Source organism: Hordeum vulgare, chromosome 4H, assembly GCF_904849725.1.
Source record: "Hordeum vulgare subsp. vulgare chromosome 4H, MorexV3_pseudomolecules_assembly, whole genome shotgun sequence".
NCBI lineage: Eukaryota > Viridiplantae > Streptophyta > Magnoliopsida > Poales > Poaceae > Hordeum > Hordeum vulgare.
In genome coordinates, this window is record NC_058521.1 from 363600266 (window position 1) to 363614316 (window position 14051).

At 45.8% G+C, this 14051-nt stretch overlaps 1 protein-coding gene across 7 annotated transcripts; it reads right to left on the bottom strand.

Moving 5' to 3' along the window:
• Positions 1-226: 226 nt before the first annotated feature.
• Positions 227-12955, bottom strand: LOC123448631 (homeobox protein cut-like 1). 7 transcript variants are annotated; one of them, XM_045125585.1, is made up of 4 exons: positions 12041-12951; positions 11141-11339; positions 10168-10205; positions 227-270 (listed from the first exon to the last, which is right to left on the bottom strand). In XM_045125585.1, the coding sequence occupies exons 1-2, from the start codon at positions 12679-12681 to the stop codon at positions 11141-11143; spliced, it is 840 nt and encodes a 279-aa protein (XP_044981520.1). In that variant the 5' UTR covers positions 12682-12951; the 3' UTR covers positions 227-270; positions 10168-10205. The 7 variants fall into 7 exon arrangements, with proteins under 7 accessions (XP_044981520.1, XP_044981524.1, XP_044981519.1 ...); XM_045125584.1 differs by lacking the exon at positions 227-270 and adding an exon at positions 3202-3301; XM_045125589.1 differs by lacking the exon at positions 11141-11339 and having other exon boundaries at positions 253-270; positions 12041-12955.
• Between the last annotated feature and the right edge of the window lie 1096 nt (positions 12956-14051).

Below are 14051 nucleotides of genomic sequence, written 5' to 3' on the forward strand. Positions count from 1 at the left end.
TCACATATAAATATATCATCTTTGACACCATCTATGATTTTGAACACTCACTAAACTATTGCATGCCTAGAAGTAGATGTTGGACAAGGAATACAACATAATGAATTGTGTTCGCTTGGTTCCGAACAATGTTATATGATTACAGACCCCTTAGCATGTGACGATTGCTTCCACCTCATATTAGCCAAAACTCCCGCACCAACTAGAGATACTACTTGTGCATCCATAAACCTTCAACCCAGTTTTTCCATGAGAGTCCACCATACCTACCTATGGATTGAATAAGATCTCTCAAGTAAGTTGTCATCAGTGCAAACAATAACAATTGCTCTCTAATATGTATGATCTATTAGTGTGTGAAAAATAAGTTTTGTACGGACCTGTGATGAGGAAGACATAAAAGCGACAGACTGCATAATAAAGCTCTTTATCACAGGGGGCAATATAAAGTGACGTTCCTCTGCACTAAGAAGACACGCATCCAAACCTCAAAAGCGCATGACAACCTCTGCTTCCCTCTGCGAAGGGCCTATCTTGTACCTTTACTTTTTGCCCTTGAAAGAGTCATGGTGATCTTCACCAATTCCTTGTTTCGCCTTTATCTTGGCTAACGTCATATGCTAGGGAAAGATCTATATTCATATGTCAACTTGGAAGTAAGTATTCATGAATTATTGTTGTTGACATTATCTTTGAGGTAAGCAGTTGGGAGGCGAAACTATAAGCCCTTATCTTTCTCTGTGTCCAGCTGAAACTTTGATCTCATGAGTACCACGTGAGTTGTAGCAATTGTAGAGAACAAAATGATGATTGAGTATGTGGATTTGCTTTACAAGCTCTTATTTGACTCTTTCTGATGTTGTGATAAATTGCAATTGCTTCAATGACTGAAGGCTATCGGTTGTTACTTCTCGGTAAGGTTCTTGATCCATGCTTTACTTTATGAAGGAATTATCACTTTAGCATGAGAGATTATATGTTGGTATTGCTGTTCTGATCATGATCATGATGCCTGCATGTTTGTATCTTGTTTTGTCGACACCTCTCTCCGTAAACAAGTGGACATATTTATTGAGCTAGGCTTTTGCTTGAGGACAAGCGAGGTCTAAGCTTGGGGGAGTTGATACGTCTATTTTGCATCATGCTTTCATGTTGATATTTATCGTTTTTGGGCTGTTATTTCACTTCACCGTACAATACTTATGCCTATTCTCTCTTATTTTGCAAGGTTTACATGAAGAGGGAGAATGCCGACAGTTGGAATTTTGGCCAGAAAATGGAGCAAGTTTGAGATACCTATTCTGCGCAACTCCAAACGTCGTAAAAATCAACGAGGATTTTTTTCGGGATTTATAAAAAATACTGGGTCGAAGAAGTGCCAGAGGGGCGCCAGCAGGTGGCCACAAGCTTGCTAGGCGCGGCCACCCCCCTCGCCACGCCTAGGGGGCTTGTGGGCACCCAGCTGGCCCTCTGGATCCCCCTTTTGCTACAAGAAGGGTTTCGTCCGGGAAAAAAAATCAGGAGGAGGCTTTCCAGAGGATTCGCGGCCGCCACGAGGCGGAACTTGAGCAGAACCAATCTAGAGCTCCGGTAGGACGATCCTGCCGGGGAAACTTCCCTCCCGAAGGGGGAAATCGTCGCCATCGTCATCACCAACACTCCTCTCATCGGAGGGGACTCATCACCATCAACATCTTCATCAGCACCATCTCATCTCCAAACCCTAGTTCATCTCTTGTAACCAATCTCCGTCTCGCGACTCCGATTGGTACTTGTAAGGTTGCTAGTAGTGTTAATTACTCTTTGTAGTTGATGCTAGTTGGATTACTTGGTGGAAGAGTTTATGTTCAGATCCTTGATGCTACTCATTACCTCTCTGGTCATGAATATGATTATGCTTTGTGAGTAGTTACTTTTGTTCCTGAGGACATGGGATAAGTCATGCTAATAGTAGTCATATGAATTTGGTATTCGTTTGATATTTTGATGTGTTGTATGTTGTTTTTCCTCTAGTGGTGTTATGTGAACGTTGACTACATAACACTTCACCATTATTTGGGTCTAGAGGAAGGCATTGGGAAGTAGTAAGTAGATGATGGGTTGCTAGAGTGACAAAAGCTTAAACTCTAGTTTATGCATTGCTTCGTAAGGGGCTGATTTGGATCCACTAGTTTAATGCTATGGTTAGACTTTGTCTTAATTCTTCTTTCGTAGTTGCGGATGCTTGCGAGAGGGATTAATCATAAGTGGGATGCTTGTCCAAGTAAGGCAGTACCCAAGCGCCGGTCCACCCACATATCAAACTATCAAAGTAACGAACGCGAATCATATGAGGATGATGAAAACTAGCATGACAAAAATTCCCGTGTCCCCGGGAGCGTTTTTCCTGCTATAAGACTTTGTCCAGGCTTGTCCCTAGTTACAAAAGGGATTGGGCCACTTTGCTGCACCGTTGTTACTGTTGTTACTTGCTACTTGATACGAATCATCTCACCACACAACTACTTGTTACCGATAATTTCAGTGCTTGCAAATATTACCTTGCTGAAAACCACTTGTCAGATCCTTCTGCTCCTCGTTAGGTTCGACACTCTTACTTATCGAAAGGATTACGATAGATCCCCTATACTTGTGGGTCATCATGCTCTAGTTTAGATCAACACTCATGAGGAGCACTGTCCCGGGGGTTGGTTAGATTCCTTCGGGTACCAATTCCCTATGTTTTTTTATTATTAAGTTGATAGCATATTAACACCAAAGTTGGATCTTTCCAGAAAAGCCTTAACACTAAACGATTTACCAAGGGGGTCCCCATAACAATCCCGAACGTGTTAGGAGCTCTCAGTTCTGGAATCAATCACCAGTAGCCGAAATTAAGGTGGCAAAATTGGAACAAATCACCCGACAAAAGGCTAGGCCTTTCGCTATTTACCAAGTATATAGGTGCATTAATTAAATAGCAATTAAAATAGGATGATATCAAATGCCCATGTTATCACGTGGACCAGCTGGCACCTGCAACTAGCAACACCAATAATTAGTGGTTAAGCAAGCCCAACTTAGCCAAACAATATTTGCTTGGAGGGGGGTGTTTGAGGTTTCATGGCAATGTTTGATGGTCTATATATCATGTGGTAGGCAGCGGAGATGTAACGAAAGAAACGTAGCACTAAGCATAACAAAGCTAGAAACGGTGTCAAGGTCACGATCATCTTGCCTATGATTTCTTCAAAGTGGAACTGTTCCTGATCTTCCTGCACGAACTCACCGGACTCTTCAAACTCGTTTCCGGCCCGAGTAGCTACCCAAAAGAAATAAAAATCTAATAAACACCAGCAACAGGGGATGAACACACAATATGATGCATGTATGCACAACTCCAAACATGCACAGGAAACAATCCTACTCGGATAAACAAGTGCCACCTCACCACAAAGTTGACTTTTCTACATGAATGCTCAAAACTGAATTCCAGTACCACTATCGGATTCCTTGAAATTTTATACCCCAAATCCATATATCATACTGGCATGTTTGCATCCAGAAAAACAACACTAACAGCAAAAGAAATATTGCACGGGACCAAACTTCAATAATGTCAAGAACAGGAACTGTTCTTGCATATGCGAGATTTGGCATATTCCTCTTCTAGAATAGTCCGGATTTGGAAAAATATCTCACAAACAAATTAAATAATAATAATAATAAAACTACTCGCAATTAACAGGGGTCCACTGGTCATAGACCTCAGGCCCCCCTAGTATGACATGTGGGACCTCTGGATGTGACATCCTCAACTTTTGCTACAGTGATCTGTGTAATTAAGCTATAGTAATCTTATGTTAAAGATGCCATGTCATCGTGATTACTGTTGTTAAAACTAGAGTTGGTTCAAACCCCGTTCAAATTCAAATTTAAAATAAAGTCAAACGAATGTCAAAACAAAAATGCTCAAAGCGTCGCAATTATTCTCTAGATATTGTCATGTTGAAAACCACATTTTTATAAAGTGTTTTAGATGCAATATAATAATTAAAACAGCAGCAAAACGATTAAATAAATGCCTTTTATATTTTATAAAATACTAGACTATTTTATTTGGGGTTAAACCTTTTGTGGCATTGACATAAATATTAAAACTAAATTAGGAGCTAGTTACATATTTTATAAAACAAAAAAAACAAAAACATAAACTGAAAATAAATGAAATAAATTAGAAAACAGAAAAAAAAATAAAAAAAAGGGAAAAAGCCCCGGCCCAGCTGGCCGGTTGTGACACCCCGAGATCGACGCTCCAGAAGATTCCCCTTTTATTCCGTTCTCGTCGTGTGGTTAGTTTGTGTGTCGCATTCATCATCACATCATTCGCATCATCCGCATTACATCGGTATCCCATTGCCGCCAGTTTTCAAAATTTGCATCTGTTATTAGTTGCCGGTTCTCTCCGTTCTCGTCGTTGCCCGTTTTGAACCCGACCACACATGCACGCGCCCGCGGCATCGTCAAACCTTATTTTTAAAAGTGTGTATAAAACTTTCTCTGATTGAGTTGAAATTTGGCGTGCAAACTTATTTAGTTATAGGTAAGCCGCCTGCCAATTTTCGTCGTAATCGGAGTCCGTTTGATACCCGTAGCGGCACCGTCTTTGGGTTATCGTCGGACGGTTATCGGGGTTTTAAATATCTTTGTCGGATTGCCCGTTTTCCCTCTCTTCCCCACCTAGCCACTCTACACAGCCACCTAGACCATCTAATCCATTCCCGCGTCCGTGGTCATCCGATCGCGATCACGTGGTCGAAAACGGAGCCGGATTCAGATAACCCTAGCCCTTGTCTATAAATAGACAACCTCCCTACCTAGTTTGGACAACCAACCCCTCGTGCCTCGTTTTCCGCGCCATCCCCAAACCCTAGCCACCACCACATCGCTCCTCTCTCCTCCAGCCACCGCCAGGGCCCGCCCGAGCATAGATCCAGCCCTCCCGGGCCCGGACCGCGCCGCCGCCTCCCCGTTCTGCCCCAAGCCCCGCAGCTTCCCCGAGACCCTGCTCCCATGACTCCATGGAGCCCTTCCGCCGCTGCCTATGCTTCCGCGCGCCGCCGTCTGTGCTGTCTTTGCCGCCGCGCGCCGGACAGCCGGAGCCCAGCCACTACAAGCCGCTTGTCCGCCCCGAACCTGCAACTTGCCATCGTGCTCCACCATGCGAGCCCCGCCTCCTTTAGCCGTCGGCCGCCGCCCCTGACCAGATCAGGTGGCCGCATGCCGGATCCAGTTCTCCGCCGCGCCAGGGCCGCCGGAGCCTGCGAGCTCGCCGCGAGCAGGCACGCGCCGGAGGGCCTCACACCGCCGCAGCCAGGTCCTCCTGCCCGAGCGAGGAGGAGGACGAGCTCCTTCCGTAACGCTCGCTAGCCTGGGCTCCGATCTGCCCTGCCTCTGGCCCAGCGTGGCCCACGCCACCGAAGGCCCAGGCCGGCCTCATCCAACGCCTCCCCGAGCTGCCGACCCAAGCCACCTCTCCTCCAAGGAGGCCGGCTCAATTCGGCCCAAGGTGAGTCGATTCCCCGCTGCCCTATTTTTGTGCCTGTGGCGCCTTTTAGTAGCTAGCGCCCATGCCTCGTTCATCCCAATAGCTACAGATTCGACCCGATTAGGATTTCCTATTTAACCAGCGGTTTTATTTATTTTCAGAAAAGTTGCATATTTTCAAAAGCCCGTAGATAATTAACCGTGCGTCGGATCGCGATGATTTAAATATGTAACTTGATTAGTTTTTCGCATAGAACATTATTTTGCAACTTGCATGCATGTTTGGAGTAGTTTGACCTGCCGTTTGCCTAGATTTGCGTGTTGTCCTAATAGGTTAATGTCCCGTAGTTATTTTTGTGCGTGTCCGGATTGTTCAAATCCCGTAGGTAAAATGTTCATGTTGTTCGGGACCCTTTGTCATGTATTTTAGAGTAGTTGTTTGCATTTTTGCATGTAGGTTTCGTTGCTTGTTTGCTATGTCGTGTTTAGGACATATTCTCGCATATATGTGTGACGCTAGTTTTATTTTTCAAACCCCACATATCATATATGTTTTCGGAGTAGAAACAATCCGTAGAATTTAACTGTGCAATTAGTTTTGCCTTTCGAGTAAGTTAGCGTGCATGATAATCCTGCCATGTTGCCCTCTTGTCTATGTTGTGAGATTTAATCCGTGCATGATATGAATTAGTTGTGAACTAGAGATATGTATGTTATCCCCTGGTATTTTTTTTGTTTCTTTAGAAATCCATGTTTAGGTGTTGTTTGCTTGTTGTCAACATGCTAGAAAATAGTGCTGATTTGAAGATGCTGGAATATTTCTAAGTCTGAACTCTTGTTCCTGTGGCGCCTGCACCAACTGAAGAGGAAGTTAATGATAATGATCATGAAGCTTCGGATCAAGTTACTACTGAACCGCGAAGGTCCACAAGGGTACGCCCCACACCAGAGTGGTACGGCAAACCTGTGATGGAAATCACGTTGTTAGACAACGGTGAACCTTCGAACTATGAAGAAGCGATGGTGGGCCCGGATTCCAACAAATGGCTTGAAGCTATGAAATCCGAGATAGGATCCATGTATGAGAACAAAGTATGAACTTTGGTGGACTTGCCCGATGACAGGCGAGCCATAGAAAATAAATGTATCTTCAAGAAGAAGACTGATGCAAACGGTAATGTAACCGTTTATAAAGTTTGACTTGTCGCAAAGGATTTTCGACAAATTGAAGGAATTGACTACGAAGAGACTTTCTCTCCCATAGCGAAGCTGAAATCAGTCCGAATCATGTTAGCAATTGCCGCCTTTTATGATTATGAAATTTAGCAAATGGACGTCAAAACAACGTTCCTTAACGGGAATCTTAAGAAAGAATTGTATATGATGCAACCAGAAGGTTTTGTCGACCCTAAGGGCGCTAACAAAGTGTGCAAGCTGCAGCGCTCCATCTATGGGCTGGTGCAAGCATCTCGGAGTTGGAACATTCGCTTTAATGAGGTGATTAAAGCGTTTGGGTTCATACAGGTTTATGGAGAAGTCTGTCTGTACAAGAAAGTGAGTGGGAGCTCTGTAGCTTTCCTCATACTGTATGTGGATATCATATTATTGATGGGGAATAATATAGAGATGTTGGAGAGCATAAAGGCTTATTTGAACAAGAGTTTTTCGATGAAGGACCTTGGAGAAGCTGCATACATATTAGGCATCAAGATCTATAGAGATAGATCGAGACGCCTCATAGGTCTTTCGCAAAGTACATACCTTGACAAGATATTGAAGAAGTTCAATATGGAAAACTCAAAGAAAGGGTTCTTGCCAGTTTTGCAAGGTATGAGATTGAGTAAGACTCAGTCGCCGACCTCGACAGCAGATAGAGAGAAGATGAGTACTGCCCCCTACGCCTCAGCTGTAGGCTCTCTTATGTATGCCATGATGTGTACCAGACCATAAACCTTGCCATAAGTTTGGTAGGGAGGTACCAAAGTAATCCTGGTATGGAACACTGGAGAGCGGTCAAGAATATCCTTAAGTACCTAAAGAGGACTCAGGAAATGTTTCTAGTTTATGAAGGTGACGAAGATCTCGTCGTAAAGGGTTACATTAATGCTAGCTTCGACACAGATCCGGATGACTCTAAGTCACAGACCGGATACGTATATGTTTTGAATGGTGGGGTAGTGAGCTGGTGCAGCAGCAAGCAAGAAGTCGTGACAGCATCTACATGTGAAGCGGAGTACATAGCTGCTTCAGAAGCAGCTCATGAAGGAATTTAGATGAAGAAGCTCATCACCGACCTTGGAATGGTTCCAAGCGCGTCGGGTCCAATGACACTCTTCTGTGATAACACCGGGGTCATTGCCATAGCCAAGGAGCCCAGGTTTCACCGGAAGACGAAGCACATCAAACACCGCTACAACTCCATCCAGGACCATGTCCAGAGTGGAGTAATAGAGATTTGTAAAGTACATACAGATATGAATGTTGCAGACCCGTTGACTAAACCTCTTCCACGAGCAAAACATGATCAACACCATAATGCTATCGGTGTTCGATACATCACAATGTAACTAGATTATTGACTCTAGTGCAAGTGGGAGACTGTTGGAAACATGCCCTAGAGGCAATAATAAAATGGTTATTATCATATTTCCTTGTTCATGATAATCGTTGATTGTTCATGCTATAATTGTATTAACAGGAAACAATAATACATGTGTGAATAAATAGATCACAATGTGTCCCTATCAAGCCTCTAGTTGGCTAGCTCGTTAGTCAATAGATGATCATGGTTTCCTGGTCATGGGCATTAGATGTCATTGATAACGGGATCACATCATTGGGAGAATGATGTGATGGACAAGACCCAATCCTAAGCATAGCACTAGATCGTATTGTTCGTATGCTAAAGCTTTTCTAATGTCAAGTGTCTTTTCTTTCAACCGTGAGATTGTGCAACTCCCGGATACCGTAGGAGTGCTTTGGGTGTATCAAACGTCACAACGTAACTAGGTGACTATAAAGGTGCACTACGGGTACCTCTGAAAGTGTCTGTTGGGTTGGTACGAATCGAGATCGAGATTTGTCACTCCGCGTGACGGAGAGGTATCTCTGGGCCCACTCGATAGAACATCATCATGAGCTCAATGTGACTAAGGAGTTAGTCACACGATGACATGCTACGGAACGAGTAGAGAGACTTACCGATAACGAGATTGAACAAGGTATAGGTATACCGACGATCGAATCTTGGGCAAGTTCTATACCGACAGACAAAGGGAATTGTATACGGGATTGATTGAATCCTTGACATCGTGGTTCATCCGATGAGATCATCATGGAGCAAGTGGGAGCCACCATGGGTATCCAGACCCCGCTGATGGTTATTCGCCGGAAAGGTGTCTCGATCATGTCTGCCTGTCTCCCGAACCCGTAGGGTCTACACACTTAAGGTTCGATGACGCTAGGGTTATAGGGAATTGTTATACGAGGTTACTGAAAGTTGTTCGGAGTACCGGATGAGATCTCGGACGTCATGAGGAGCTTCAGAATGGTCCGGAGGTAAAGATTGATATATAGGATGGATGATTTTAGACACCGAAAATGTTTCGGGCATCACCGGTAATGTACCGGGACCATCGGAAATGGTCCCGGAGGTCCACCGGGAGGGGCCACCAGCCCCAAAAGGTAGCATGGGCCAAAAGAGGGAGGGCAACCAGCCCAAAGTGGGCTGGTGCGCCTCCCACAAAGAGGCCAAAGGCGCGGGAGGTGGAGAGAGGGGGGAACCCTAGGCGCTGGTGGGCCTAAGGCCCACCTAGGGGTGCGCCACCCCCTCCCCCTGCCCTGGCCGCCGCACCTCCCATCTGGGGGGCTGCCGCACCACCTATGGTGGGAACCCTAGGGGTGTCACCCCCCTCCCCTCGTCCTATATATAGTGGGGGTTTTGGGGCTCTTTTGCACACAGTTTTCCATCTCCCTCGGCGCAGCCCTGCCCCCCTTCTTCCTCCTATCCCACGGTGCTTGGCGAAGCCCTGCCGGGAGACCTCGTCTCTCCATCGACACCACGCCATCGTGCTGCAGGAGATCTTCCCCAACCTCTCCCTCCTCCTTGCTGGATCAAGGTGCGGGAGACGTCACCGGGCTGCACGTGTATTAAACACGGAGGTGTCGTGGTTCGGCACTAGATCGGAATCACACTGCGATCTGAATCGCCGCGAGTACGACTCCATCAACCGCGTTCTAGCAACGCTTCCGCTTAGCGATCTTCAAAGGTATGAAGATGCACTCACCCCTCTCTCGTTGCTGGTCTCTCCATAGGAAGATCTGAATATGCGTAGGATTTTTTTTGAATTTATGCTGCATTATCCAACAATAGCTAGATCAAGCAATGATATATTTGAACCATGCATAAATTAGACATGAGAATTGCCTGACACCTGAAAATGCCAACAAATTTGAGCTTCTATTTGAAAGGACCCAAAGCTGATAGCTCACTCAGTAAATAACTGATATTATTTACCTCTAGGAATGTATATCTAGTCACTAATCTTGCATGAAATGAGATGGCAGTGAGTTATTTTTCCTTAAGTTTCAACAGTAGCTAGATAACAAAGTTTGAGATCTTAAGCCCAGATTAATACTGACCTTCATTCAATTGGCCGTGGCTTGACCATAAATGTTATCTGCATACCAAATGTATATACATATTATTAGAGTTTCATATAAAAACCATAATGTTTCACTTCAAAAGAATAAGAAATGACACATTTATCAGTCGTGCCGCCAAACTGACACACATCTTGAGAAACTGTAGGGTCATGGCTTACTTTTTAGTACCTTCTTTCCATTTTGCTAGAATATGTTTGTATGAATTAGCACATAACTACAAAACTCGGTTTGTGTCACTTATTTAGCATAAATTATGTACGGGAGAATTGTGTGCCTCATGTCAACAGCCGAAAGAATTGACTGAAAAAATCAGTTTCATTCAAAAAAATATTGTGAAGTATGCCAATACAACTACTATGTCGTTCACAACCCCCATTACCTAGCCCGTCTAAACACGGACTTGCGACATAAGCACATGGATATGAAACAGAACTCTACTATCTAACCAAGACAAAAGGAGAAAATAAAGATGGAAGAAGAAGAAGAGGGGGAGGATGAGGACGAACCTACAAAATAGGAAATTACAGTTACATGCACATTACCAATAAATACAGTTACAATTGATTACTGCCCGGACCTTGGAGATAATTAGTATGTATCCTTTGTTGTCTGTGAGTAATAAACTTATGGATGGATGAACGGTGTCCTTGAAAATATGCAACTATGACATGATCCAGCTTCCTAACCAATAGGATCAAAAACCTCTCTTAATGTTAAGTATGTCCTAATCAACTCGCAAAAGTCACGCACTACATTTTAGCATAACAGGTAATGTACAGAAAACCGAAAGATAAATAAGAGGATGGATAACTACAACGAATCATCTAGAGAAGCCGAGTCTATTCTCAGCTAAACTTTTATTTCACAAATAACATTTGCAAAATAGACAGGGCTTTAATAGACAATTTCCCCTAAAGCAGAAGAACACCTAGTCAACAAAGCATCCCACCTATGGTTCCATGGTTGGTATTGGTCCATGGTACTGAATTTTACTAAGATCAACAACCTCTGAACATGCCACATTAAACTCCCAAGCTTTCTTTTTTGCAAAAGCATCCTCAATTACTGCAACATTTGCATAAGAATGGAGTCCAACTATGAAAAAAATGTTCAAAGAGCGATGATGGTTCCTTAAACTGATTCTGATCCTGCAAGAGATATAAAAAATAGCTTTAAAAAAAGAAAGTTCAGCTAAGTACACATAAAAACTGCAAGAGAAACTAAAGGAGCAGGTGAACATATCTAAGTCTCAAAGCGATCTCTATAAACTTAAAATTGCAAGACAAATTCCACACACCACCAGGAAAGCATGCTTGTAGTTGGACATATGCTCTCAAGAAAACATGCTTGGACATATTTAGTAATTATATCCAAGCAGTAAGAGATAACTTCACTTTGGCTGCTCTGCAATCACACACTCAAATACCTCAAAGATAAACTGTTCATGGATGCCAAATGTCCTAAGAGAATGGAAAACATCATCACGCATACTGCATTGCTAAGAGTATGCAAAAATTCTCCAATGCGGCCCCAAACAATAAAGTATGCTATAGTAATTCGATCATCTGCTTACCAATCTGACCAGTGACTGTTGCTGAACAGTATACAACAAACAGTGAAAATAGAAAAAGGAAGTGTTAGAACTTCATCTGTCAGCTGTTGTTTTACATCTTCTTATAGTGTGAACCTGCCCATTTCTAAGTACGCGGAGACTCTCGAGCTAGTTGCATTGATTTACCACTACATCTATCATTTATCTATGCACAACATCCGGCTAGACAAAAGTTGCATCCGAATGCACAAGTATCATGAGCAGGATTGAACAAAACAGCAGGCACTGTACCCGCACCTTGGCGTGGATTTGATACCACTGTCGCTTCTGGTTCGCCATAGCCTCAATGTTGACCGTAGTGCACAGCAACTGCTTCCACGCGCGCTGCATCTGCTGCCGGAACCGCTGGAAGCTGCCGGTCCGCACGTGGCGCGGGTGCGGCCTGATCTGCGGCGCAGGCGATGACGACGGCCCGGGCGAAGGCGGTGCCGACGAGGACCTGGACCTTGAGTCCTCCATCCCTGGCGAGCCTGCTGCCCCCGACAGGGCCCCCCAATTCCCCTCCTCCTCCTCCGCGCCCCTCGCGCGCTGCCCGACGGCGAGGCGCTGCCCTCTCGCGATTCGGAAACCGAAGGCGACCAGCCCGCGCTGTCAATCCCCGGAGGCCCCGACGCTCCCGACGCCGGAGGTGACTCATAAGCCTCCTCCTCGTCGTCCGCGGCCCCCGCCTCGCTGCGCGGCGGAATCGACACCGACATCGACGGCGACGACGACGGTGCAGCCTCGCCCTCGCGCCATGTCACCGGGTGCGCGGAGGCGGTCGGCGAGACGTCCACCGCATCCTCGAACAGCTCCGCCTCCCGCACCTCCTCCTCCGCCAGCCTGAGCGGCTCCGGCTGCTCCGGCGTCGGCGTGGTGGGGCCGCCGGGGAGCGCCATACGCGCCCCGTGATCGGAGCACGGGCCACGCCTCGCGCGCAATTGAATGCCAGGGATCAAACCAAACGGAAGGGGGAGGGGAAGAGGACCCTGCTGCGCACCGCCAGTCGCCTCTGGCGGGCGGAGGGGCGTTCAGGTTAACGCCGCCGCTCCAGCTTGCGTCCATGGCTGGTGGTTCGTGTATATTGGTCCTGGTCGGATCTCGAGGGGGATGAGGGCGGCGGCGAGCGTGTGGGGCGAGGCGGGGGCGGGGGCGGGATCGAGCGGCGCCGGGAGCGGCGGCTAGTGCGCGGGGGCGGCACCGAGCGACGTCGGGAGCGGCGGCGAGCGTGCGGGGGCGGGGGCGGCACCGAGCGACGTCTGGAGCGGTTCCAGCGTAGGGAAGGGTTACAGTAGCATTTCTAGTTGGCGAGGGGAGCGGTTCTAGCGTAGGCGAGGGGAGCAGGGTGTTCTCGATGGTTTTTTTCTTTCTTGCCTTTTTTTTTTTTTACGTGGGAGGAGGAGGTCGAACGAAGGGAGGTGGGATCGAGAGGTCGAACCATCGCGAATGTTGAATCATCACGACGGCACATCCTGCTTTAATAGTAGAGATTGTATACTTCTGGACCGTGCACCTGTCAGATGATTACTCTGTCTAAAAAAACTACAACATTGTTTGAAGCATGCACAAAACCAAAATTGTTTGAAGCACCCACAGAACCCGAAGCGCCCCTTGTTTCAAAGAGAGGAGGACCACGATTACTCATGTTTCATGGTAGATTGGAGGTGAAGAAACCCTAGCCGCCAATCTATAGTATCCCAAAAAAGTATTGATTGGACGAGCCACCATCTTCATGCGCCCCTAGCATCCATCCGTGATGCTTCTGTATGTCCACGGTCGCGCCTCGCCGGCCGTCTCCTGCAGCCTTCCTATGCGCCAAACTGATTTCCCTCTGACGGGCGCTTCAGATTTCACAATCTGAACAACACCACAAGGCTCATGCCAGATATGAGTTATATCCTATAATACGATCATGTCTCTGAAATCACATGTTTATTACTATTACTATATTTGTACAAACTGCTAGAGTGCTAGATGCAATTTATAAACAACCGGAGAATGATAGTACATAGTAGCTAGCTTCAATCTCAATTTAGTTGATATACAAACTAATGGTCAAATATTCTGATGCAAGTAGAAATTAGATAACAAGCTAGAATCCAACATATAATATAACTGGATTATATTGTGTTCATCTTAGATGGTCACTCACATAAAAAAAAGTGTACTACCAGTATTTCCATCGCCCCCCCCCCCCCCCCCAATGTTCAAATCCTGGCTCCTCCCCTGACTGCATGCAAGTAAATCTCTCAGAAATAGATGACATCCC

Bases quoted from the DNA above. Each gene is read 5' to 3' on its own strand.
- LOC123448631 (XM_045125585.1), bottom strand. From the start codon at position 12,681: ATGGCGCTCCCCGGCGGCCCCACCACGCCGACGCCGGAGCAGCCGGAG. The intron at 11,340-12,040 runs GTGCGGGTACAG...TATCTCTTGCAG, and splicing joins GGTATCAAATCCACGCCAAG to GATCAGAATCAGTTTAAGGA.